Source organism: Pseudophryne corroboree, chromosome 7 (genome assembly GCF_028390025.1).
Source record: "Pseudophryne corroboree isolate aPseCor3 chromosome 7, aPseCor3.hap2, whole genome shotgun sequence".
NCBI classification, from domain to species: domain Eukaryota; kingdom Metazoa; phylum Chordata; class Amphibia; order Anura; family Myobatrachidae; genus Pseudophryne; species Pseudophryne corroboree.
The window spans coordinates 266052423-266079280 of record NC_086450.1 but is presented as its reverse complement, the minus strand read 5'-3'; the positions used below and the strand labels follow the sequence as shown (position 1 = coordinate 266079280).

The 26858-nt window shown below is 49.0% G+C and overlaps 1 protein-coding gene across 1 annotated transcript in view; it reads right to left on the bottom strand.

Annotated features, from left to right (window-relative positions):
- Positions 1-26858, bottom strand: part of DNAJB11 (DnaJ heat shock protein family (Hsp40) member B11) — a 164909-nt gene that overhangs the window by 103544 nt on the left and 34507 nt on the right. Inside the window, exons 3-4 of the mRNA XM_063934128.1 lie at positions 24168-24265; positions 17765-17897 (exon numbers count right to left, since the gene is read on the bottom strand). Of these exons, the coding sequence (XP_063790198.1) occupies positions 17765-17897; positions 24168-24265 (231 nt within the window). The remainder of the gene's footprint in view (positions 1-17764; positions 17898-24167; positions 24266-26858) is intronic.

Genomic DNA, 26858 nt, shown 5'->3' with positions numbered 1-26858 from the left:
ATCACATGATTTTCCGCCCAGCGGAAAATCCTTGCAGCTTCTGCCATTGCCCTCCTGCTTCTTGTGCCGCCCTGTCTGTTTACGTGGGCGACAGCCGTGATGTTGTCCGACTGGATCAATACCGGTTGACCCTGAAGCAGAGGCCTTGCTTGACTTAGGGCATTGTAAATGGCCCTTAGCTCTAGGATATTTATGTGAAGAGACGTTTCCATGCTTGACCACAAGCCCTGGAAATTTCTTCCCTGTGTGACTGCTCCCCAGCCTCTCAGGCTGGCATCCGTGGTTACCAGCATCCAATCCTGAATGCCGAATCTGCGGCCCTCTAGAAGATGAACCTTCTGTAACCACCACAGGAGAGATACCCTTGTCCTTGGAGATAGGGTTATCCGCTGATACATCTGAAGATGCGATCCGGACCATTTGTCCAGCAGATCCCACTGAAAAGTTCTTGCATGGAATCTTCCGAATGGAATCGCTTCGTAAGAAGCCACCATTTTTCCCAGGACTCTCGTGCACTGATGCACTGACACTTGTCCTGGTTTTAGGAGGTTCCTGACTAGCTCGGATAACTCCCTGGCCTTCTCCTCCGGGAGAAACAGCTTTTTCTGGACTGTGTCCAGAATCATCCCTAGGAACAGTAGACGTGTTGTTGGAATCAGCTGTGATTTTGGGATATTTAGAATCCACCCGTGCTGACGTAGCACTACCTGAGATAGTGCTACTCCGACCTCTAACTGTTCCCTGGACCTTGCCCTTATCAGGAGATCGTCCAAGTAAGGGATAATTAATACGCCTTTTCTTCGAAGAAGAATCATCATTTCGGCCATTACCTTGGTAAAGACCAGTGGTGCCGTGGACAATCCAAACGGCAGCGTCTGAAACTGATAATGACAGTTTTGTATCACAAACCTGAGGTACCCTTGGTGAGAAGGGTAGATTGGGACATGGAGATAAGCATCCTTGATGTCTAGAGATACCATATAGTCCCCTTCTTCCAGGTTCGCTATCACTGCTCTGAGTGACTCCATCTTGAATTTGAACCTTTTTATGTAAGTGTTCAAAGATTTTAGATTTAAAATTGGTCTCACCGAGCCGTCCGGCTTCGGTACCACAAACAGCGTGGAATAATACCCCTTTCCCTGTTGTAGGAGGGGTACCTTGATTATCACCTGCTGGGAATACAGCTTGTGAATAGCTTCCAATACTGCCTCCCTGTCGGAGGGAGACGTTGGTAGAGCAGACTTCAGGAACCGGCGAGGGGGAGACGTCTCGAATTCCAATTTGTACCCCTGTGATACTACCTGCAGGATCCAGGGGTCCACTTGCGAGTGAGCCCACTGCGCGCTGAAATTCTTGAGACGGCCCCCCACCGTGCCCGAGTCTGCTTGCAGAGCCCCAGCGTCATGCTGAGGACTTGGCAGAAGCGGGGGAGGGCTTCTGCTCCTGGGAAGAGGCTGCATGGTGCAGTCTTTTTCCCCTTCCTCTGCCCCGGGGCAGGAACGAGCGGCCTTTTTCCCTCTTGCCCTTATAGGGACGAAAGGACTGGGTTTGAAAAGACTGTCTTTTTCTGCTGAGAGGTGACCTGGGGTAAAAAGGTGGATTTTCCAGCCGTTGCTGTGGCCACCAGGTCCGATAGACCGACCCCAAATAACTCCTCCCCTTTATACGGCAATACTTCCATATGTCGTTTGGAATCCGCATCACCTGACCACTGTCGCGTCCATAACGTTCTTCTGGCAGAAATGGACATCGCACTTACTCTAGATGCCAGGGTGCAAATATCCCTCTGTGCATCTCGCATATATAGTAATGCATCCTTTAAATGCTCTATAGTTAATAATATACTGTCCCTATCCAGGGTATCAATATTTTCAGTCAGGGAATCCGACCAAGCCACTCCAGCGCTGCACATCCAGGCTGAGGCGATCGCTGGTCGCAGTATAACACCGGTATGTGTGTATATACCTTTTAAGATATTTTCCAGCCTTCTATCAGCTGGTTCCTTGAGAGCGGCCGTATCAGGAGACGGTAACGCCACTTGTTTTGATAAGCGTGTGAGCGCCTTATCTACCCTAGGGGGTGTTTCCCAACGTGCCCTAACCTCTGGCGGGAAAGGGTATAGTGCCAATAATTTATTAGAAAATCAGCAGTTTTTTATCGGGGGAAACCCACGCTTTATCACACACAGGGGCGGATTGGGAACAAAAAGCGGCCCTGGAAAAATTTGTACTAGTGGCCCCACATGGGCAGCACCAGAGGTGTAAGGTCTAGCCATGGGCCATGGCAGCAGCACCTTCCCCCAAGACTTTCCAGATAGTGGGCATGTCCAGCATCAAGAGGGAAGTTAAAAGGAAATAAAATTAAATAATATGAGCACATTATATGATACACCTTTAGAATTTAGGAAACTATATAATTCTTTAGAAAGATATATTTTCTTGCTTATTACACCAACTGTATCCCAATCACTATTCACTCAATCTTATATGTCAGCCAAGCAGGCAGACAGAGCATACACTAGATCATCTGCAATCACAGGCTAAGTGGCAAAGTCATTTTCATATATGCAAATTATTTTGCATCTTATTCATTATGTCTATATATAGGATCACATGTCCTCAAACAAAACAGGCCCCACTGGTGCGCCGGCCCACCGGGAATCTTCCCTGTGGACCCTATGCCCAATCCGCCTCTGATCACACACCTCATTTAATTCATCTGACTCAGGAAAAACCACTGGTAGTTTTTTCACACCCCACATAATACCCTTTTTTGTGGTACTTGTAGTGTCAGAAATGTTCAATGCCTCCTTCAATGCCGTGATCATGTAACGTGTGGCCCTACTGGACATTACGTTTGTCTCGTCACCGTCGACACTGGATTCAGTATCCGTGTCAGGGTCTGTGTCGACCATCTGAGGTAACGGGCGTTTTAGCGCCCCTGACGGTGTCTGAGACGCCTGAACAGGCACTAATTGATTTGTCGGCTGTCTCATGTCGTCAACAGTTTTTTGCAAAGTGCTGACATTGTCACGTAATTCTTTAATTACTACCATCCAGTCAGGTGTCGACTCCCTAGGGGGTGACATCACTAACACAGGCAATTGCTCTGCTTCCACATCATTTTCCTCCTCATACATGTCGACACAATCGTACCGACACCCAGCACACACACAGGGAATGCTCTGATAGAGGACAGGACCCCACTAGCCCTTTGGGGAGACAGAGGGAGAGTTTGCCAGCACACACCAGAGCGCTATATATATATACAGGGATAACCTTATATAAGTGTTACTCCCTGTTATAGCTGCTGTATTTATATATTAGCTGCCAATAGTGCCCCCCTCTCTGTTTTACCCTGTTTCTGTAGTGCAGGACTGCAGGGGAGAGTCAGGGAGCCGTCCTTCCAGCGGAGCTGTGAAAGAAAATGGCGCTTGTGTGCTGAGGAGAAAGGCTCCACCCCCTTCACGGCGGCCTTTTCTCCCGCTTTTTTCAGGAAACTGGCAGGGGATAAATGCATCCATATAGCCCAGGAGCTATATGTGATGCATTTTTTTTAGCCATATAAGGTTTTTATATCGTTTTTATTGCGTCTCAGGGCGCTCCCCCCCAGCGCCCTGCACCCTCAGTGACCGGAGTGTGAAGTGTGCTGAGAGCAATGGCGCACAGCTGCAGTGCTGTGCGCTACCTTATTTGAAGACAGGAACATCTTCTGCCGCCGCTTTCTCCGGACCTCTTCGCTCTTCTGGCTCTGTAAGGGGGCCGGCGGCGCGGCTCCGGGACCCATCCAGGCTGAACCTGTGATCGTCCCTCTGGAGCTAATGTCCAGTAGCCAAGAAGCCCAATCCACTCTGCAGTCAGGTGAGTTCGCTTCTTCTCCCCTTAGTCCCACGATGCAGTGAGCCTGTTGCCAGCAGGACTCACTGAAAATAAAAAACCTATTTAAACTTTTACTTCTAAGCAGCTCAGGAGAGCCACCTAGCTTGCACCCTTCTCGTTCGGGCACAAAAATCTAACTGGGGCTTGGAGGAGGGTCATAGGGGGAGGAGCCAGTGCACACCAGCTAGTCTAAAGCTTTTACTTTTTGTGCCCAGTCTCCTGCGGAGCCGCTATTCCCCATGGTCCTTACGGAGTTCCCAGCATCCACTAGGACGTCAGAGAAATAATAAATAGATGCTGGTGTATGCATAGAGTGGTAGGCCCATCCCACCCTGGGCTTTATTTAGGGGCACGATCTTACCAACCACCAAGTGCGTCTACAAGAGACATACTAGGTCAGAGGCATATTGTTTGATTTGCTTTAGTACAGAAGGTCATTTTTTTTGTATCGTTAAGTCCCCTTGCGTTCCATGTAAAGATATTACATTTTAGTCGGTACTATCACTTAATAGCATCAGAAAGACATCCAAAACATCCAATAGAACACACAACAATTTGTGAAAGACTTTTCCGGATATGTAACATTAAACACAATACAACAACAGATAAAACCAGTTGACCCTAGCCTTATGAACTCCCCTGTACAACAATGGGTCATTCCAACTCAAACCACCCAGAAAAATGAAATTATGGCACACAGATTTTCATGACTCTGTATACACTTAATACTACCACATAGCTACAAACCCATGTAAAATGTTTCTTCTCTAGGCCTCATAATTTTAGAGCTACAGGGGGTCAAACTTTTGAAACATTGCTTGGAAATGCAACTCCCGATGTTCCATTTTAACGTGAGGTGTATGTGGGGGAGGGAGGGGAATAAAATAAATATCCTCAGTGCCTAATCCACATATCACTTTGAAATTTTGACCCTACCAAAACATGGGTTTTCCAGAAATAAATGTTTTATCAATCTTACCTGACTTATACATTCTTTTACTTCGTACTTTATCTTTTGGGTGTAAAAAAATAAATAATTGGGTTCAATAAGCATTATCAACCTAAGCCAGATGAGTTATCAAGTCCCTTTTTTGTTTATCCTGAACCTTAAAAGGTTATGAAAAAAATAATAATAGGATTTTGGTACTCACCGTTAAATCCTTTTCTCCTAGTCCGTAGAGGATGCTGGGGACTCCAAAAGGACCATGGGGTATAGACAGGATCCGCAGGAGCTTGGGCACACTAAAGAGACTTAAGACTGGGTGTGAACTGGCTCCTCCCTCTATGCCCCTCCTCCAGACCTCAGTTATAGGAACTGTGTCTGTCTCTCCTGGGCACTTCAAGGAAAGATTTTTGTCTTAACTAAGGGCTACCAAATTACCAGCCCACACCATAGACATACCGTACAACCGGAATAACACCAAACCAGATAACAGTATGCATAAAACGCCAACAACCAGCTGTAACAAACCAATACACAAGTCGTGTATAACTAACTTAACCAGTAAGAAAATATACATAATGCAAGTAAGAGTCCGCACTGGGACGGGCGCCCAGCATCCTCTACGGACTAGGAGAAAAGGATTTAACGGGAAGTACCAAAATCCTATTTTCTCTTACGTCCTAGAGGATGCTGGGGACTCCAAAAGGACCATGGGGATTATACCAAAGCTCCAGAACGGGCGGGAGAGTGCGGACGACTCTGCAGCACCGACTGAGCAAACGCCAGATCCTCATCGGCCAGGGTATCAAACTTATAGAATTTAGCAAAAGTGTTCGAACCCGACCAAGTAGCCGCTCGGCAAAGCTGTAGTGCCGAAACACCTCGGGCAGCCGCGCAAGATGAGCCCACCTTTCTGGTAGAATGAGCTTTAACCGCGTTCGGCACCGGTAACCCCACCGAAGAATGAGCCTGTTGGATCGTACTACAAATCCAGCGTGCAATAGTCTGTTTTGACGCGGGATGACCAGCCTTGTTGGCCGCATACAAAACAAAATGCTTCAGTTTTCCTAGTAACAGCTGTCCTAGAAACAAACTTTTAACGCTCTTACAACATCCAGAGATTTTGGAATCGCCACTTCTTCCGAAGCTACCGGAACCACAATAGGTTGGTTAATGTGAAATGACGAAACCACCTTTGGTAGAAATTGTTGATGAGTCCTCAATTCCGCCCTATCCGCATGAAAAATCAAGTACGGACTCTTATGAGATAAAGCTGCCAATTCCGATACTCGCCTGGTAGATGCCAGCGCCAAAAGCATAACCACATTCCAAGTGAGAAATTTTAATTCAACCTTACGCAAAGGTTCAAACCAGGAAGACATGAGGAACCGCAAGACATCAAGGTCCCATGGCGCTACAAACGGTGGAGTGATATGCATTACACCCTTCACAAAAGTCTGAACCTAACTCTTTTTGAAAGAAAAGAGACAAAGCCGAAATTTGCACTTTGATGGAACCCAATTTCAGGCCTGGATCTACACTCGCCTGTAAAAAGTGGAGAAAACGACCCAAGTGAAAATCCTCCGCAGGAGCCTTTTTAACCTCACACCAGGAAACGTATTTCCTCCAGATACGGAGATAGTGTTTCGCCGTAACCTCTTTCCTAACCTTAATGAGAGTTGGAATGACCTCCCTGGGAATACCCTTACGAGCTAAGATCTGGCGTTCAATCTCCATGCCGTCAAACGCAGCCGCGGTAAGTCCGGAAACACGCATGGACCCTGTAACAACAGATCCTCCCTTAGAGGAAGCGGCCAAGGATCTTCCACCAGCAAGTCCTGAAGATCCGGGTACCAGGCCCTTCTTGGCCAGTCTGGAACGACGAGAATCGCCTGAACCCTTGCTCGACGAATGATCCCCAGCACCTTTGGAATGAGAGGAAGAGGACGGAACACATACACCGACTGGAAGACCCACGGAGACACCAGGGCGTCCACCGCCGTGGCTTGTGGGTCCCTTGTCCTGGAACAATACCTCGGGAGCTTCTTGTTGAGCCGAGACGCCATCATGTCTATCAACGGAATTCCCCAGCATCCTGTCACTTCTGCAAAAACCTCTTGGTGCAGAGCCCACTCTCCCGGCTGAAGGTCGTGTCTGCTGAGGAAATCCGCTTCCCAGTTGTCCACACCCGGTAGGAAGACTGCTGACAGTGCGCTGACGTGTTGTTCCGCCTTGACGGTTTATATGGGCCACCGCTGTGATGTTGTCCGACTGTACCAGGACCGGTCGACCCTGAAGAAGACTTCTGGCTTGGAGCAGGCCGTTGTAAATGACTCTTAACTCTAGAACATTTATGTGGAGACAGGCTTCCTGGGGCGACCAGTTTCCCTGGAAATTTCTTCCTTGGGTGACTTCGTCCCGGCCCCGGAGACTTGCTTCTGTTGTCAGAAGTACCCACTCCTGGATACCGAAACGACGTCGCCCCAGGAGGTGATTCACTTGTAGCCACCACAGCAGAGAAATTCTGGCTCTGGGAGATAAACTTATCTTCCGGTGAATGTGTAGATGAGATCCGGACCATTTGCTCAGCAAGTCCCACTGAAACACGCGGGCGTGAAATCTGCCGTATGGAATGGCTTCGTACGCCGCAACCATCTTCCCCAGAACCCGAGTACAATGATGTATCGACACTAGACGGCTTCAGAAGTTCTCTGACCATCGTCTAATTCCAGAGCCTTTTCTTCTGGAAGGAATACCTTCTGTAACTCAGTGTCCAGAATCATGACCAGAAACGTAAGCAACTGGGATTTCGGCAAATTGAGGACCCATCCGTGTTGTCGTAGGACCGATAGAGACAACTCCACACTTTTCAGTAATCGTTCCTTGGACCTCGCCTTTATCAGGAGATCGTCCAAGTACGGGATAATTGAAACCCCTTGCTTGCGAAGAAGCACCATCATTTCCGCCATGACCTTGGTGAAAATCCTCGGAGCCGTGGAAAGCCCAAACGGCAACGTCTGAAATTGGTAATGAGAATCCTGTATCGCAAACCTGAGGAAAGCCTGATGCGGAGGATATATCGGGACATGTAAGTAGGCATCCTTTATGTCGACTGACGCCATAAAATACCGCCCTTCTAGGCTGGAGATCACAGCTCGAAGGGATTCCATCTTGAACTTGAAAACTTTCAAGTATGGATTGAGGGATTTTAAATTTAGAATTGGTCTGACCGAACCGTCCGGTTTTGGCACAACAAAGAGGCTCGAGTAGAACCCCTCCCCCCGCTGAGACGAGGGAACGGGAATAATGACCCTCTGTAGACACAGTTTTTGAATCACTGCTAGCACCACCTCCCTGTCCGGAAAACCTACTGGTAATGCCGAAATGAAGAACCGGTGAGGGTGCATCTCCTGAAACTCCAGTTTGTATCCCTGAGACACGATCTCTAGTGCCCAGGGACCCAGGCCTGATTGAATCCAGACCTGACTGAAACTTAGTAGACGGCCCCCCACCTGTTCGGGCTCCCCCAGGGAAGCCCCAGCGTCATGCGGTGGACTTGGTAGCAGCAAGGGAGGACTTTTGGTCCTGGGCGCCTGAACCTGCAGAATGTTTCCTTCCCCTTCCTCTACCCTTTGAAGCGAGGAAGGACGAGCCTTTTCCACACCTATATTTATTGTGACGAAAGGACTGCATCTGCTGATGTGGTGCCTTTTTCTGTTGTGTGGGAACATAAGGAAGAAAATAGGACTTACCCGCAGTCGAGACCAGGTCAGCCAAGCCGTCCCCAAACAAGACAGTACCTTTGAAGGGTAGCGCTTCCATAGCCCTGTTGGAGTCGGTATCAGCGTTCCATTGATGGATCCACAGGGCCCTCCTGGCTGATATCGACATGGCATTGGTTCTTGAACCCAAGAGACAGACGTCCCTCGCCACATCCTTTATGTAAACTGCAGCATCCTTAATATAACCAAAAGTTAGAAGGACATTATCTTTATCCAGAGTATCCATATCATTAGCTAAATTCTCAGCCCATTTAGCAATAGCACTACTCACCTATACCGACTCCACAGCGGGTCTGAGCAATGCACCTGAATTAGCGAAAATGGACTTCAGAGACGTCTCCAGCTTGAGATCCGCCGGATCTTTGAGAGCTGCTGTGTCAGGAGACGGAAGCGCCACTTTCTTGGACAAACGAGATAAAGCTTTGTCAACAGTTGGAGATGTCTCCCATTTTTCCCTGTCCTCAGAGGGGAAAGGATATGCCATGTAAATTCTCTTGGGAATCTGCCATTTCTTATCCGGCGACTCCCAAGCCTTTTCACAAAGAGTATTCATTTCATGAGAGGGAGGAAATTTCACCTCAGGTTTTTTTCCCTTGAACAAGCAAATCCTAGTTTCCTGTACCGCAGGTTCATCAGAAAGGTGTAAAATAAGAATTTACTCACCGGTAATTCTATTTCTCGTAGTCCGTAGTGGATGCTGGGAACTCCGTAAGGACCATGGGGAATAGCGGGCTCCGCAGGAGACTGGGCACTCTTAAAAAAAAAAGATTAGGTACTATCTGGTGTGCACTGGCTCCTCCCTCTATGCCCCTCCTCCAGACCTCAGTTAGGGAAACTGTGCCCGGAAGAGCTGACATTACTAGGAAAGGATTTGGAATCCAGGGTAAGACTCATACCAGCCACACCAATCACACCGTACAACTCGTGATACTATACCCAGTTAACCGTATAAATAACAACTGAGCCTCACGAACAGATGGCTCATAACAATAACTCTTTAGTTAGGCAATAACTATATACAAGTATTGCAGACAATCTGCACTTGGGATGGGCGCCCAGCATCCACTACGGACTACGAGAAATAGAATTACCGGTGAGTAAATTCTTATTTTCTCTGACGTCCTAGTGGATGCTGGGAACTCCGTAAGGACCATGGGAATTATACCAAAGCTCCCAAACGGGCGGGAGAGTGCGGATGACTCTGCAGCACCGAATGAGCAAACTCAAGGTCCTCCTCAGCCAGGGTATCAAACTTGTAGAATTTAGCAAATGTGTTTGAACCTGACCAAGTAGCAGCTTGGCAAAGTTGTAAAGCCGAGACCCCTCGGGCAGCCGCCCAAGAAGAGCCCACTTTACTCGTGGAATGGGCTTTTACAGATTTAGGATGCGGCAGTCCAGCCGCAGAATGTGCAAGTTGAATCGTGCTACAGATCCAGCGAACAATAGTCTGCTTTGAAGCAGGAGCACCCAGCTTGTTGCGTGCATACAGGATAAATAGCGAGTCAGTTTTTCTGACTCTAGCCGTCCTGGAAACATAGATTTTCAGGGCCCTGACTACGTCCAGCAACTTGGAATCCTCCAAGTCCCGAGTAGCTGCAGGCACCACAATAGGTTGGTTCAAATGAAACGCTGATACCACCTTAGGAAGAAATTGGGAACGAGTCCTCAATTCCGCCCTATCCATATGAAAAATCAGATAAGGGCTTTTACATGACAAAGCCGCCAATTCTGATACACGCCTGGCCGAAGCCAAGGCCAACAGCATGACCACTTTCCACGTGAGATATTTTTGCTCCACGGTTTTAAGTGGCTCAAACCAATGCGACTTTAGGAAATCCAACACCACGTTGAGATCCCAAGGTGCCACTGGAGGCACAAAAGGGGGCTGAATATGCAGCACTCCTTTAACAAAAGTCTGAACTTCAGGCAATGAAGCTAGTTCTTTTTGGAAGAAAATCGATAGAGCCGAAATCTGGACCTTAATGGAACCCAATTTGAAGCCCAGTCACCCCTGACTGTAGGAAGTGCAGAAATCGACCCAGCTGAAATTCCTCCGTTGGGGCCTTCCTGGCCTCACACCAAGCAACATATTTCCGCCATATGCGGTGATAATGTTTTGCGGTCACATCCTTCCTAGCTTTAATCAGCGTAGGAATGACTTCCTCCGGAATGCCCTTTTCATTTAGGATCCGATGTTCAACCGCCATGCCGTCAAACGCAGCCGCGGTAAGCCTTGGAACAGACAGGGCCCCTGCAGTAGCAGGTCCTGTCTGAGCGACAGAGGCCATGGGTCCTCTGAGATCATTTCTTGAAGTTCTGGGTACCAAGCTCTTCTTGGCCAATCCGGAACAATGAGTATAGTTCTTACTCCTCTCCTTCTTATTATCCTCAGTACCTTGGGTATGAGAGGAAGAGGAGGGAACACATAAACCGACTGGTACACCCACGGTGTCACTAGAGCGTCCACAGCTATCGCCTGAGGGTCCCTTGACCTGGCGCAATATCTTTTTAGCTTTTTGTTGAGGCGGGACGCCATCATGTCCACCTGTGGCCGTTCCCAACGGTTCACAATCAGCTGGAAGACTTCTGGATGAAGTCCCCACTCTCCCGGGTGGAGGTCGTGCCTGCTGAGGAAGTCTGCTTCCCAGTTGTCCACTCCCGGAATGAACACTGCTGACAGTGCTATCACGTGATTCTCCGCCCATCAAAGAATCCTTGTGGCTTCTGCCATTGCCACCCTGCTTCTTGTGCCGCCCTGGCGTTTACATGGGCGACCGCTGTGATGTTGTCTGACTGAATCAGAACCGGTTGGTTTTGAAGCAGGTGTTCTGCTTGACTCAGGGCGTTGTAAATGGCCCTTAGTTCCAGAATATTTATGTGTAGGGAAGGTTCCTGACTTGACCATTGTCCTTGGAAGTTTCTTCCCTGGGTGACTGCCCCCCAACCTCGGAGGCTTGCATCCGTGGTCACCAGGACCCAGTCCTGTATGCCGAATCTGCGGCCTTCGAGCAGATGAACACTCTGCAGCCACCACAGCAGAGATACCCTGGCCCTCGGGGATAGGGTGATTAACCGATGCATCTGGAGATGCGATCCGGACCACTTGTCCCAACAGATCCCACTGGAAGATCCTTGCATGGAATCTGCCGAAGGGAATTGCTTCGTAAGAAGCTACCATCTTTCCCAGGACTCGCGTGCAGTGATGCACCGACACCTGCTTTGGTTTCAGGAGGTCCCTGACCAGAGATGATAATTCCTGGGCCTTCTCCTCCGGGAGAAATATCTTCTTCTGTTCTGTGTCCAGAATCATGCCCAAGAACAGCAGACGCGACGCAGGAATCAGCTGCGACTTTGGGATATTCAGAATCCAGCCGTGCTGATGCAGCACTTCCTGAGATCGTGCCACGCCGACTAGCAACTGCTCTTTGGACCTCGCCTTTATAAGGAGATTGTCCAAGTACGGAATAATCATGGACTCCCTTCTTTCGGAGGAGCATTATCATTTCGGCCATTACCTTGGTAAATACCCGCGGTGCCGTGGACAGACCAGACGGCAACGTCTGGAATTGGTAATGACAGTCCTGTACCACAAACCTGAGGTACTTTGAACTTGAACTTTTTTATATAAATGTTCAAGGATTTTAAATTTAGAATGGGTCTCACCGAACCGTCTGGTTTCGGTACCACAAACATTGTGGAATAGTAACCCCGTCCCTGTTGAAGGGGGGGTACCTTGATTATCACCTGCTGAAGATACAGCTTGTGAATTGCCGCCAGTACTACCTCCCTTTCTCTGAGGGCAGCAGGCAAGGCTGATTTGAGGTAACGGCGAGGGGGAGTCGCCTCGAACTCCAGCTTGTATCCCTGTGATACTACTTGCAGAACCCAGGGATCCATCTGTGAGCGAGCCCACTGGTCGCTGAAGTTCCGGAGACGCGCCCCCACCGCACCAGGCTCAGCCTGTGGAGCCCCAGCGTCATGCGGTGGACTTAGAGGAAGCGGGGGAAGATTTTTGATCCTGGGAACTGGCTGTCTCGTGCAGCCTTTTCCCTCTTCCCTTGCCTCTGGCAGAAAGGAAGCGCCTTTGACCCGCTTGCTTTTCTGAGGCCGAAAGGACTGTACCTGATAATACGGTGCTTTCTTAGGCTGTGAGGGAACCTGAGGTAAAAATTTTGACTTCCCAGCTGTTGCTGTGGATACGAGGTCCGAGAGACCATCCCCAAACAATTCCTCACCCTTATAAGGCAGAATCTCCATGTGCCTTTTAGAATCAGCATCACCTGTCCACTGCCGGGTCCATAATACCCTCCTGGCAGAAATGGACATTGCATTAATTCTGGATGCCAGCCGGCAAATATCCCTCTGTGCATCCCTCATATATAAGACAACGTCTTTAATATGCTCTATGGTTAGCAAAATAGTATCCCTGTCGAGGGTAACAATATTATCTGACAGGGTATCAGACCACGCTGCAGCAGCACTACACCTCCATGCTGAGGCAATTGCAGGTCTCAGTATAGTACCTGAGTGTGTATATACAGACTTCAGGATTTCCTCCTGCTTTCTATCAGCAGGCTCCTTCAAGGTGGCCGTATCCTGAGACGGCAGTGCCACCTTTTTTGACAAACGTGTGAGCGCCTTATCCACCCTAGGGGATATCTCCCAACGTGACCTATCCTCTGGCGGGAAAGGGTACACCATCAGTAACTTTTTAGAAATTACCAGTTTCTTATCGGGGGAAACCCACGCTTCTTCACACACTTCATTCAACTCATCTGATGGGGGAACAAAACACTGGCTGCTTTTTCTCCCCAAACATAAAACCCCTTTTTAGTGGTACTTGGGTTAATGTCAGAAATGTGTAACACATTTTTCATTGCCGAAATCATGCAACGGATGCCCATAGTGGATCGTGTATATGTCTCATCCTCGTCGACACTGGAGTCAGACTCCGTGTCGCCATCTGTGTCTGCCATCTGAGGTAGCGGGCGTTTTTGAGCCCCTGATGGCCTTTGAGACGCCTGGGCAGGTGCGGGCTGAGAAGCCGGCTGTCCCACGGCTGTTACGTCATCCAGCCTTTTATGTAAGGAGTTGACACTGTCGGTTAATACCTTCCACATATCCACCCACTCTGGTGTCGGCCCCGCAGGGGGTGACATCACATTTATCGGCACCTGCTCCGCCTCCACATAAGCCTCCTCATCAAACAAGTCGACACAGCCGTACCGACACACCGCACACACACAGGGAATGCTCTGACTGAGGACAGGACCCCACAAAGTCCTTTGGGGAGACAGGGAGAGAGTATGCCAGCACACACCACAGCGCTATTTAATCAGGGATTTACACTAACAGAAAGTGATTTATCCCTATAGCTGCTTTTTATATACAGTTTGCGCCTAAATTTAGTGCCCCCCTCTCTCTTTTTAACCCTTTGAGCCTGGAAACTGCAGGGGAGAGCCTGGGGAGCTGTCTTCCAGCTGCACTGTGAAGAGAAAATGGCGCCAGTGTGCTGAGGGAGATAGCCCCGCCCCTTTTTCGGCGTACTTCTCCCGCTCTTATAATTGTATTATGGCAGGGGATTTTTACACATATATAGCTTATTAGGCTATATTATGTGTTGTTTGCCAAACTTAAGGTACTCTAATTGCAGCCCAGGGCGCCCCCCCCCCAGCGCCCTGCACCCATCAGTGACCGGAGTATGTGGTGTGCATAGGGAGCAATGGCGCACAGCTGCAGTGCTGTGCGCTACCTTAATGAAGACCGAAGTCTTCAGCTGCCGATTTCCAGGATGCTCTTCTTGCTTCAGGCTCTGTAAGGGGGATGGCGGCGCGGCTCCGGGACCAGACGACCGAGGCTGGGCCTGTGTTCGATCCCTCTGGAGCTAATGGTGTCCAGTAGCCTAAGAAGCCCAAGTTAGCTGCAAGCAGGTAGGTTCGCTTCTTCTCCCCTTAGTCCCTCGTAGCAGTGAGTCTGTTGCCAGCAGATCTCACTGAAAATAAAAAAACCTAACAAATACTTTCTTTACTAGGAGCTCAGGAGAGCCCCTAGTGTGCAACCAGCTCGGGCCGGGCACAGATTCTAACTGAGGTCTGGAGGAGGGGCATAGAGGGAGGCGCCAGTGCACACCAGATAGTACCTAATCTTTCTTTTAGAGTGCCCAGTCTCCTGCGGAGCCCGCTATTCCCCATGGTCCTTACGGAGTTCCCAGCATCCACTAGGACGTCAGAGAAAACATCTTTTATAACCACAATCATGTACTGAATACTCTTAACTAAACGTGGATGTAACGCTGCCTCAGTGAAATCGACGTCGGAATCAGAGTCTGTGTCGGTATCAGTATCTACCACCTGAGTAAATGCCCGCTTTTGCGCCCCAGACGGGGTCTGAACCTGAGACAAAGCCTCTTCCATGGACTTTTTCCACACCTGGGTCTGTGCCTCAGACTTATCTAATCTCTGTGATAAGGAAGCTACATTCAAGTTTATCGTACTGAGCAATGCTAGCAAATCAGGTGTCTGCTGCGTCGACAGTCCCAACTCTAGCCCCGCATCCGCTCCCCCAATAACCACCTCCGGTGAATAAGCTTCAGTCTCAGACTTGCCGACACCACAACACACAGAACGTCCCTGCTAGGTGACAGGCCTACAATAAAGCCCAGATAGAGGACACAGAGGGAGTATGCCAGCTCACACCTCAGCGCTCCATATATTGCAAAAAACGATACATGTACCCAGCGCTGCCTTATCTCATTATTAAGCACCACACTGCGGCCCCCCTCTGAAAAAGCCCCCCCCCCCCCTTCCCCCCCCTGTTACTTGGAGAAGCGTGGAGGTCCCCGCAGCGTCTCTATCCCTCAGCCGCGTGTTGCAGGGAAAATGGCGCCGGTGAGCTGCGGGACGAAGCTCCGCCCCCTTCCCGGCGCGCTTCGGCCCGCCAAATTCAAAACGGCGGGGGTCTATACACGGTGCCGAGGCACCCACAATCTTTGTGCCGCCCTGAGAAACTTCAGTAACATGCCGCCCAGGGCGCCCCCCCAGCACCCTGCACCCAGTGAAATACCGTTGGTGATGTGTGTGGGAGCATGGAGCACAGCGTTACCGCTGTGCTGTACCTTCCGTCACTGAAGACTTCTGCCGTCCTGAAGTCTTCTGTACTCACCCGACTTCTGTCTTCTGTGAGGGGGGTGACGGCGCGGCTCCGGGAACAAGCAGCTAGGCGCACCAAGTGATCGAACCCTCTGGAGCTAATGGTGTCCAGTAGCAGAGAAGCAGAGCCTTGAAACTCACAGAAGTAGGTCCTGCTTCTCTCCCCTCACTCCCACGCTGCAGGGAGCCTGTAGCCAGCAGTGCTCCCTGAAAATAAAAAACAAAGTATTTTCTAGAGAAACTCAGTAGAGCTCCCCTAGTGTGCATCCAGTCACTCCTGGGCACAAAGTCTAACTGAGGTCTGGAGGAGGGGCATAGAGGGAGGAGCCAGTTCACACCCAGTCTTAAGTCTTTTTAGTTTGCCCAAGCTCCTGCGGATCCCGTCTATACCCCATGGTCCTTTTGGAGTCCTCAGCATCCTCTAGGACATAAGAGAAAATGGATTTTTATTGCCTGCTTAAAGTACTTTAAGGCTTAATTTAAATTCTCTTTTTTATTGAATATGTGTTTACAAACGAGAATTACCATTAGGTATAGTTTTGCCACCAGGGGGAAATGTTTTGATTTGTATGTATATAATATAATATAATATATCTCTCTCTCTATCTCTAGAGTAATGGACCGGCACTCACAAACTAAGGCATTTTGCCCGGTGCCCTCAACAGCTGTAATAGCAGACACATGTACAAAGGAGAAGTGGCACTCACGGCTTGTATTCCCCAATCTCTCTCTGTATACACTACCCAGGTTGCCATGGTGATGGGACGGACAGCTGGGACCAATCAGCGTGCACACCTGAACACTGTTGGTGTGGGAATATAAGGTGAGTTTTTGTACTGTCTGTTTGTATCCTGACAAAAATTCCAACGAATTGAAACGTTTCCTTGTGGTGCTGTGTGCATTTGCATCAAGGTGTGTGTGTGTGTGTGTGTGTGTGTGTGTGTGTGTGTGTGTGTGTGTGTGTGTGTGTGTGTGTGTGTGTGTGTGTGTGTGTGTGTGTGTGTGTGTGTGTGTGTGTGTGTGTGTGTGTGTGTGTGTGTGTGTGTGTGTTTAAAAGACCCTATTCGATTAGCCCCAGTAATTTGTTGCTGACAATTTTACCGCAAATTTCACTTCGCCTATCTCAGCAAGTGCAAAGTTGAGGAAAATCTCTATTTTAAAAAGAAAATAAAAAATGTTGGTATTTGGTTCAGAACCCCTGGGAAACACAGGTGGGAGTCGTTGGTCTTTTCCCACTTTTTTTGGGGGCCGGGAGTTACTCATCGCATCCCTGGGTCGCAGCAGCAGCGTGTGACATCACGCAGCCGCTGCGTCCTGCCCCCCCCTCGCACGGTCCGGCCACGCTGGCCGGACTGCACCCACAAAACGCTGTGCCACACCCTCCCGCCCAGCGACCGCCTCTGCCTGTCAATCAGGCAGAGGCGATCGCTAGGCAACGACAGCTGTCTCGCATGCGCCGGCGCACTGCGACACCGGTGCATGTGCACTTCTGACCTGATCGCTGCGATGAATGGCAGCGAGCGATTAGGTCAGAATGACCTCCATTGTGTCTTGCTGGAACAATCTATAGTGCCGTTTTATCTTGGAGTGAACTAAATCCAAACCTGTTTCCATAACAGGACGTTATCACTGCTCACCTCAAGAAGCTGGCTATGAATTTCAGCTGATGTTGTGCCCTTTAGACACATAAATCTGATTACACTGCGCACATCAATGTCTGATCATGTTTCCGCCAGCCCCGCCATCCTACAACTGTTGGGACTGACTGATATGAGGCACGGTCTAATGGCCGTGAGGGGAAGTGGTGGTCTACCTGCTATGGCCTGGCGGGAAATTAGAATGAAATAGTGAACATTACACACCTAAGTGGTCTTGTTGCCTTACTTTTTGAACCACCCTCCTATTTATATTGAAAAGCTGTTTTAACCTCATAAGAATGGCTGAAATTATTATGCATTTTTTTGTAAAAAGATACTGTAAGTGAAGTCATAAAACACATAAAATAAAGCGTACTTCTACAAAATTTCCAGAGTAAACTTCTTCCAACGTCACTTCTAGATCAATTATTATGTCACTGCCACGTGGAACGTTTCTGTCCTGTTGACGTGGATTGCCTCCAAACATGAATCCAAAGTCCCCAAAGAAACTAAGAAGAAAATAGTTTTTATGTGGCTGTTGAAAATACACGATAAAAACAAGAATGAGAAGTCGCCATGTGCGCTTTGACAAATAATCTTTTTGCCACACAGATTATAATCTTTATCATTACTTTTCAAAAGGTACAAATGATTTATGTGCATTAACAGATAAAATAAAAATGACAAGATAATCACTTTTAAAACAATATATTTAAAAGGACATTCATACTGAATTCAAACTTGTTGATGTTAGTTTTTTGATGTGGCATAGACCGAGTACTGCATACTCCAATCACCTGTACATGTAGAATGCCTCCATATTTACTATGCGTTCAGAACAATAAAGTGCCAAGTGATGTAGGGTTTAGATTGTTCAATCTTAAGAAGGGAACCAATGTTCAGGGCAGTGAAGAGTTATTGTAAAATTAAGGACAAAGAAATGCACAACATCCATAAAAATATGTATCTGTTGTACAGTGCCTACTGATAGTTCCTCATTGTTATCAGCAGTTACACAGAGGATAATGAGGAGCCACTGGCACTTTAAGAGTTTAATAGTGTGGGCTGGCTCCTCCCTCTATGCCCCTCCTACCAGACTCAGTCTAGAAACTGTGCCTGAGGAGACTATATACTTCGAGAGAAGGAAATACACAGATAGTGGCGAGATTCATACCAGCTCAAACAACAAGGCAAATCCGGCAAACATGCCAGAAAACTCAGCAACAGCTGAAACCGTAAAGAACGCAGAACTTACCTAGGAACCAGGCAGTACTGAACTAAATAACCACTGCAGGAAAACGAAGCGCTGGGCTTGGCGCCCAGCATCCTCTACGGACTACGAGAAAAGGATTTACGGGTAGGTAATTAAAATCCTATTTTCTCTTACGTCCTAGAGGATGCTGGGGTCCATATTAGTACCATGGGGATGTACCAAAGCTCCTAGAACGGGAGGGAGAGCGCGGAGGCTCCTGCAAAACTGCTTGACCAAACTTGAGGTCAACAGAAACCAAAAGTATCGAACTTGTAAAACTTAGCAAACGTGTTCGACCCAGACCAAGTAGCTGCTTGGCAAAGCTGTATAGCCGAGACACCACGGGCAGCCACCCAGGAAGAGCCAATCTTACGAGTAGAGTGGCCCTTAACAGATTTTGGACACGGCAATCCTGCCGTTGAATATGCATGCTGGATGGAGAACTTGATCCAGCGTGAAATCGACTGCTTAGAAGCAGGACACCCAATTTTCTTGGGATCATAGAGGACAAACAGAGTCAGATTTTCTATGACAAGCCATCCTCTTCACATATATCTTCAAAGCCCTCACAACATCCAAGGCCTTTGAAGCAATTGAGGAGTCAGTAGCCACTGGCACCACAATAGGTTGGTTGATATGAAAAGCTGACACAACCTTAGGAAAGAACTGCGGACGAGTCCTAAGTTCCGCCCTATCTTCATGGAAGACCAGATAGGGGCTTTTACAGGGCAAACCCCCAATTCAGACACGTGTCGAGCAGAAGCTAAGGCCAACAAAGTGACCGCCTTCCACGTGAGAAATTTGATTTCTGCCTCCTGTAGAGGCTCGAACCAATCCGATTGCAGGAACTGTAATACCACATCAAGATCCCAGGGTGCCATTGGCGCCACAAAGCGAGGATGGATGTGCAGAACACCTTTCAAGGGAGGACAGCCAATTGTTTTTGGAAGAAAATGGATAAAGCCGAGATCTGGACGTTGATGGAGCCCAATCTCAGGCCCATATCCACACCTGCTTGCAGGAAAAGGAGAAAACGTCCAAGTTGAAAATCCACAGCAGGAAATTTCTTGGATTCACACCAAGACACATTTTTTCCAAATTCGATGGTAATGTTTAGACGTTATCCCCTTCCTAGCCTGGATCAGGGTATGAATAACCTCGCTCAGAATACCCTTCCGAGCTAAGATCTAGCGCTCAACCGCCATGCCGTCAAACGTAGCCGTGGTAAGTCTTGATAAGCGAATGGCCCCTGCAGTAGAAGATCCTCTCGAAGAGGCAGGGGCCTTGGATCTTCCAGCAGAAGATCCACGTACCAAGCCCTCCTTGGCCAGTCCGAAGCAATGGGGATTGCCAGAACCTTTGTTCTTTTTAGAAGTTGAAGAAATTTGGAATCAGAGGAAGTGGATGGAACACATACACTGACGTAAACACCCACCGTGTTACCAGTGCATCCACCGCCACTGCCTGCGGGTCTTTCGACCTGGAACAGTACTTCCGCAGCTTCTTGTTGAACATGTCTATGTGAGGAACCCCCCACCAACCGGTTACCTCTTTGAACACCTCCGGGTGGATGCCCCACTCTCCTGGATGGAGATTGCGTCTGCTGAGTTAGTCTGCTTCCCAGTTGTCTACTCCCGGAATGAAGATTGCGGACATCAACACCGCGTGCCTTTCTGCCCAGAGGAGGATTCTTGTCACCTCTGACATTGCAGCCCTGCTGTTCATTCCGCCTTGACGGTTTACGTAGGCCACTGTGGTCACGTTGTCCGACTGCACCCGTACAGCCCGATCCTGCAGAAGGTGTGCTGCTTGAAGAAGATCGTTGTATATGGCTCTTAGCTCCAGGATGTTTATCGGGAGAAGGGATTCTTGATTTGACCACCTTCCTTGGAAGGTTTCCCCCTGAGCGACTGCTCCCCAACCTCTTAGACTTGCATCCGTGATTAGAAGGATCCAGTCCTGTACTCCGAACCTTCAGCCCTCCAGAAGGTATGGTAGTTGTAGCCACCAGAGGAGCGAAATCCTGGCTTTCGGTGACAGACAAATCCTCTGGTGCATATGTAGGCGAGATCCCAACCACTGGTCCAAGAGATCCAGCAGAAAGGATTAAGCATGAAACCTTCCGTACTGCAGAGCCTCGTAGGAGGCAACCATCTTCCCCAGAAGGCGGATGCACTGATGAACCGATACCCGGGCAGGCTTCAAGACATCCCGGACCATTGTTTGAATCACCAACACTTTCTCCACCAGTAGAAACACCCTATGCACCTCTGTGTTTCAAGAATCATCCCCAGGAAAGACAGCCTCTTTGTCAGCTCCAGATGAGACTTCGGAAGGTTCAGGATACAACCGTGCTCCTTGAGCAGACGAGTCGTGAGAGCAATGGATCGTAACAACTTCTCCCTGGACGACGCCTTGATCAGCAGATCGTCCAGATACGGAATTATGTTCACCCCCCACTTGCGGAGGAGAACCATCATCTTTGCCATCACCTTGGTGAAGACCCCCGGTGCCGTGGAGAGACTGAACGGCAGTGCCTGAAACTGATAATGATTGTCTAACAGTGCAAGCCTGAAATATGCCTGATGCGGTGACCAAATGGGAATGTGGAGGTACGCATCCTTGATGTCCAGGGACACCAGGAACTCCCCCTCCGTCAGTCCTGAGATGACAGCTCTCAGAGACTCCATCTTGAATTTGAAGTCCCTGAGACAAGGGTTCAAAGATTTCAAGTTCAGGATTTGCCTTACCGAACCATCCAGCTTCGGTACCACGAAAAGGTTCGAATAGTAACCTTTGTTCAACTGAGGAGGCGGAACTGGAACAATGACCTCGGACACTACCAATTTTCGGATAGCGTCCACAAGAATCGCTCTGTCTGCCTGCAAAGCTGGCAAGCCTGATTTGAAGAAACGGTGAGGTGGGAGAGTTTTAAACTCCAGCCTGTACCCCCTGGACACTATATCTTGTATCCAAGGGTCCAGGCCAAACGACACCCAGACGTGGCTGAATTGCCAGAGTCTTGCTCCCACCTAACCCTCCTCCAGGCTGTGCGATCCACCGTCATGTTGGGGACTCTGAGGCACCAGAAGCAGGCTTCTGATCTTGGGAACCTGCGGAATCAGGCTTTTTCGTAGCCGTTGCAGCCGAGGCGAGAAAAGGAGACTTACCCGCCGTAGCCGAGGCAAACCACGCATCCAATGCCTCCCCAAATAGAGCCTGACCTGTATAGGGTAGGCCCTCCACACTCTTCCTGGATTCCGCGTCCGCAGACCATTGGCGCAGCCAGAGACCACTGCAAGCAGAGACGGACATGGAGGAGATCCCCGCAGCCATGGAACCCAGATCCTTCATGTATTCTACCAGGAACTCTGCAGAATCTGGTATGTTACGCAAGAACAATACAACTTCACTTTCATCCATTGTAATCAATTTCTCAAGCAATGTGTCAGCTTTACTACAGCTTTAGAAATCCATACACGGGCAATGGTAGGTTATCGCCCCCGAAGCAGTGTCTATGGATTTGAGCACAGCATCAATCCCGCCATCAGCCGGTCCTTTCAACGCGTCATAGCCCGGGACTGGTAAAATTGACAGTCTGGACACAGAAGTCCCAATTCAATCTATCTCCCTCTCAGGATATTACAAAACAGCATCTAATACATTAGATGCAGGGAAGGTTAGCGAGGCTCTCTTATCGTCCGTGACGTAAGCCCCTCAGCAATATATAAACATATATAGCTAAAGGCATCCCACATGAACTGCACCCCCTGCATGGGGTGCCGTCCCCCTGTAATGGGAGCTGTAGACGGAAAATGGAGTTGAACTCGGCTGGGTTCGCACTGAGGAGAAACTCTGCCCACCGAAGATGGCGCGTCTTCTCGCGCAACTGCTACACACTGGCCTGAGGATTCCGTCGCTAGCCTGGGGATTCAGTCTCCGGCTAGCATCTGTGACCAGTATAGGGTATTTAGACGCTGGTTCAGCAGTGTGATTACATTTCCGTGTACATGAAATGGATTCCTCCTGAGAGGAAACCAGCTCAGTAGCATAAGTCACAGAGTCCCTAGACATGGCTATGAAAGGTATTGAACACCCACATACACACAGGGAATTGTCAGACACAGCTTCCGCCCCCCCCCCCCCCCCCACAAGTATGGCAGAGAGAGACACAGAGATTGGAGCCAACCCACACACAGCGCTATTACAGGTATAGGGAGACCCTAAACCAGTGCTGACTGTGTCCCTTAATAGGTGACACAGTCTTTACACAGCCTCCCCTCCCTTCTACAACCCCTTGGTATCGTACAGATAGCTGGAGTTGCTCTGGAGGGACTGTTCATCCACTTGCATCGTGTCGGCAGGCAGAAAAATGGCGCTGAACGCTGCTGGGTCCGCTCTGAGAAGCTCCGCCCTCTTAATGGCGCCGTCTTCCCGCTCTTCCAAGATTATACTGGCCTGAGGATTTTGTGCTGGCTGAGATCAGCAGACCCTGGACAGGCTTTCTGGTCAGTCTAATGTTAAGGTGTCTGCTCAGGGCGCCCCTCACAGTGTCGCACCCAGGTACCGCTGAGCCATTCCAGAGCGCAGTTAATACTGCGCTCCTACCCTGATGCCGTCATCTTCTTCTTGCTAGGGGGGGGGGGGGGGGGGGGCTGTGACTCACTCGCCACAACTTCAGCTCTGCAAGGGGGTGGCGGCATGCTGCTGGGATGAGCGTTCCCCTGCGGTGGGGAGCGATCTATCCCCTCTGGAGCTCAGTGTCCAGTCAGCGGAGACAGTGGCTCAGACCCCGCAGGGCGGACACTGCTTCCACCCTCAGTCCCTCTCTGCAGGGACGCTGTTGCCAGCAGCCTCACTGTAAAATAAAGAACTCTAAAATAAACTTTTACTAAGAAAGCTCTGTAGAGCTCCCCTAGCTGTAACACTAACTCATTCTGCTCCTCTTGCCTCCACCTATTTGTCAGCCTGGTGAGGGTGAAGAGAGTTACAAGCTCTCTTCACCCTCCAGTAGATTTATAATCAATGTGATTAACTCACAGAAGCTCTCATGGGTATGGACTACTAGTAACAGCTGTTAGGTATACCAACAGCTGCGCCCTCTCAATAACACAGCAGGCATATCAGCTGAAGTGAATTTAGATAGTTAAAGGAAATATACTTTTATATACATAGCTTCAGGTGTAAGTAAGCAAGCTGGCCTCAATAGGAGGTGTTATTACTGTAATGGGTCAATGGCAGGGACTGATTAGGCACTGTAATGTGTCAGGCATTGAGAACTGGCTTTCAGCAGCTCGAGTAGACCAGTTGTAAGGAGAATATCATTTACCAAAACTGAAGAGGTTGTAATCTATCCTCAATGGAATTGTGACCCACTGTTTGGAACTTGTACTTTAAGATGTTACAGAAAGTTTTGCTTCATTGAATGTCCATTTAAGAATTAAAACCCAGTTACAGAATAACATAAAAGGAAACATATTAAAGAACGCAAGGTTAGGAAAATGGATGTTTTTGTAGAACAACTTACTGTGAGAATATATCGCCATGAGAACTCTGATGTCCATCTTTAAGCCCTTCTTCACCGTAGGCATCATATTGCTTTCTCTTTTCCTCATCCGACAGCACCTAAACCATACAAATTAAAAGTCAAAATAAATTGCAAACTGTCAGAAATATACAGGTCTTGCTCTTGTGCAGTGCTAAAGATATGATTTTACTAAAATAAAATGGACCATTCTAGACGAGGGAAAATTGCAATCATGATACACTTGTACAGCAGCAATAAATATATATGAATAAATGTGAAAACATAGGAATTTAATACCTACCGGTAATTCCTTTTTTCATAGTGGATACTGGAAGGACATTAGTACCATGGGCTATAGATCGGGTCCATTGGAGCCTAGCATTTTAAGAAATCAGTGTGTGCTGGCTCCTCCCCTCTATGCCCCTCCACCAGACTCAATCTAGGAAAACTGTGCCCGAGGAGACAGACATACCATGAGAGAAAGAAATACAAGGAAATCAATGAGGTAACAAACCAACACACAACAGTAATAACATAGCAGTGCTAACCAGAACAGAGGATAGCCACGCTAACTACAACAAGGATAGCAGTGCTACCCAAACCTGGAACAGGGACAGCAACAGCAGACCCAACCAAGAACACTTACAACCAGGTAAGCAGGAACACAAAGCACTGAGGCGGGCACCCAGTATGCACTATGGACTACAAGAAAAGGAATTACCAGTAGGTATTAAATTCCTATTTTCTCTAACGTACTAGTGGATACTGGGATGACAATAGTACCAAAGCTCCCAGAACGGGTTGGAGAGTGCCGAGACCCCTGCAAAACCGCCTGACCAAACTGAAGGTCATCTCAGGAAAAGGTGTCGAACCTATAGAACTTTATGAACGTGTTCGAGCCACACTAAGTAGCTGCACGGCACAACTGTAAGGCCGAGACGCCCCAGGCAGAACCCACCGACCTTGTGGAGTGGGCCTGGATAGAACTCAGCAGCGGCAATGATGCCGAAGAATGGGCTTGTTGAATGGTTAACCTGAGCCAACGAGCAATTGACTGCTTAGAAGCAGGACGACCAATTTTGGAAGCATCACAAAAAAGGGAGTCAGATTTCCTGTGACGAGCTGTCCTCTTGACGTAAATTTTCAAAGCCCTCACAATGTCCAGGGACTTTGGGGCAACTGATGTGTCAGCCAACACTGGAACCACTAATGGCTGATTGACGTGAAAGGCCGACATCACTTTTGACAAAAACTGCGGGCGAGTCCTGAGTTCCGCCCTATCCTTGTGAAATATCAACTAGTGTTCACTCTAGGTGTCTTTCACAGGGCGCTGCGCCCTGCCCCTTTTTTAGACACCTGAATGCCGCCCTGCCAGTTTGTGTGCACCCTCCCGCCCCGCACTTTGCTGCCCGCCGGACCCTGCCACGCCGCCGGACACATTAAGCACACTGCAGTAATCACACTGTCTCCCTGCATGAGAGACAAAGACCTCCTCGTCCCGCCCTTAGCTGTCAGCCGCCGCAGCTCCCCTCCTCTGCGAGCAGACTATAGGTCTGCTCATGATCTGGTGAGACCGGAGGGCTGGGTTTGCCTCTCCCGCCGAGGCAAACCCAGCCCTCCCTCCTCTGTGTACATGGATCAGTGCGGTAGCCATTTTCAACCAGCTCCGCGGTGTGTGAGGTGGGACCAGCGCGATCAACTCCTGCAGCATCAGCCCCCAGTAAGTAAAATTGGCACACAAAAAAATAGCAGAGATCAAAAATGTGCCCTACCTGGTGCAGTGTCTCAGTGCTCTCTACCTGGTGCAATGTGTCTCAGTGCTCTCTACCTGGTGCAGTGTGTCTCAGTGCTCTCTACCTGGTGCAGTGTGTCTCAGTGCTCTCTACCTGGTGCAGTGTGTCTCAGTGCTCTCTACCTGGTGCAATGTGTCTCAGTGCTCTCTACCTGGTGCAATGTGTCTCAGTGCTCTCTACCTGGTGCAGTGTGTCTCAGTGCTCTCTACCTGGTGCAGTGTGTCTCAGTGCTCTCTACCTGGTGCAGTGTGTCTCAGTGCTCTCTACCTGGTGCAGTGTGTCTCAGTGCTCTCTACCTGGTGCAGTGTGTCTCAGTGCTCTCTACCTGGTGCAAGGTTTCTCAGTGCTATCTACCTGGTGCAAGGTTTCTCAGTGCCATCTACCTGGTGCAAGGTTTCTCAGTGCTCTCTACCTGGTGCAAAGTGTCTCAGTGCTCTCTACCTGGTGCAGTGCGTCTCAGTGCCCTCTACCTGGTGCAGTGTGTATAACGTGCTCTGCCTGGCGCAAAGTGTAGAATGTGCTCTATCTGGCGCAATATGTATAACATGCTCTACCTGTCGCAGTGTTTATAGGAGGTTCTACCTGGTGCAGTGTGTATTAGCTGCACTACTGTGTGGTGTAATGTGAATTGCCCCTATTATGTAGCCATGCCCCTTCCCCACGAAAAACAACGCCCCTAAATTTTTGCTGCGCACCTTCGGCGCACACTGTCCATTCCTTAGTATGTGGGATGGGAGGACCAAGCATTATAGTATGTACCTAATTTTACCCTTCTAATTGAAAAATGTGCCCTACCCGTGATCAGCACCCTGCCCTAAAAAAATCCTAGAGTGAACACTAATCAAATATGGGATCTTACAGGATAAGGCCACCCATTCTGACACACGTCTTGCAGAGA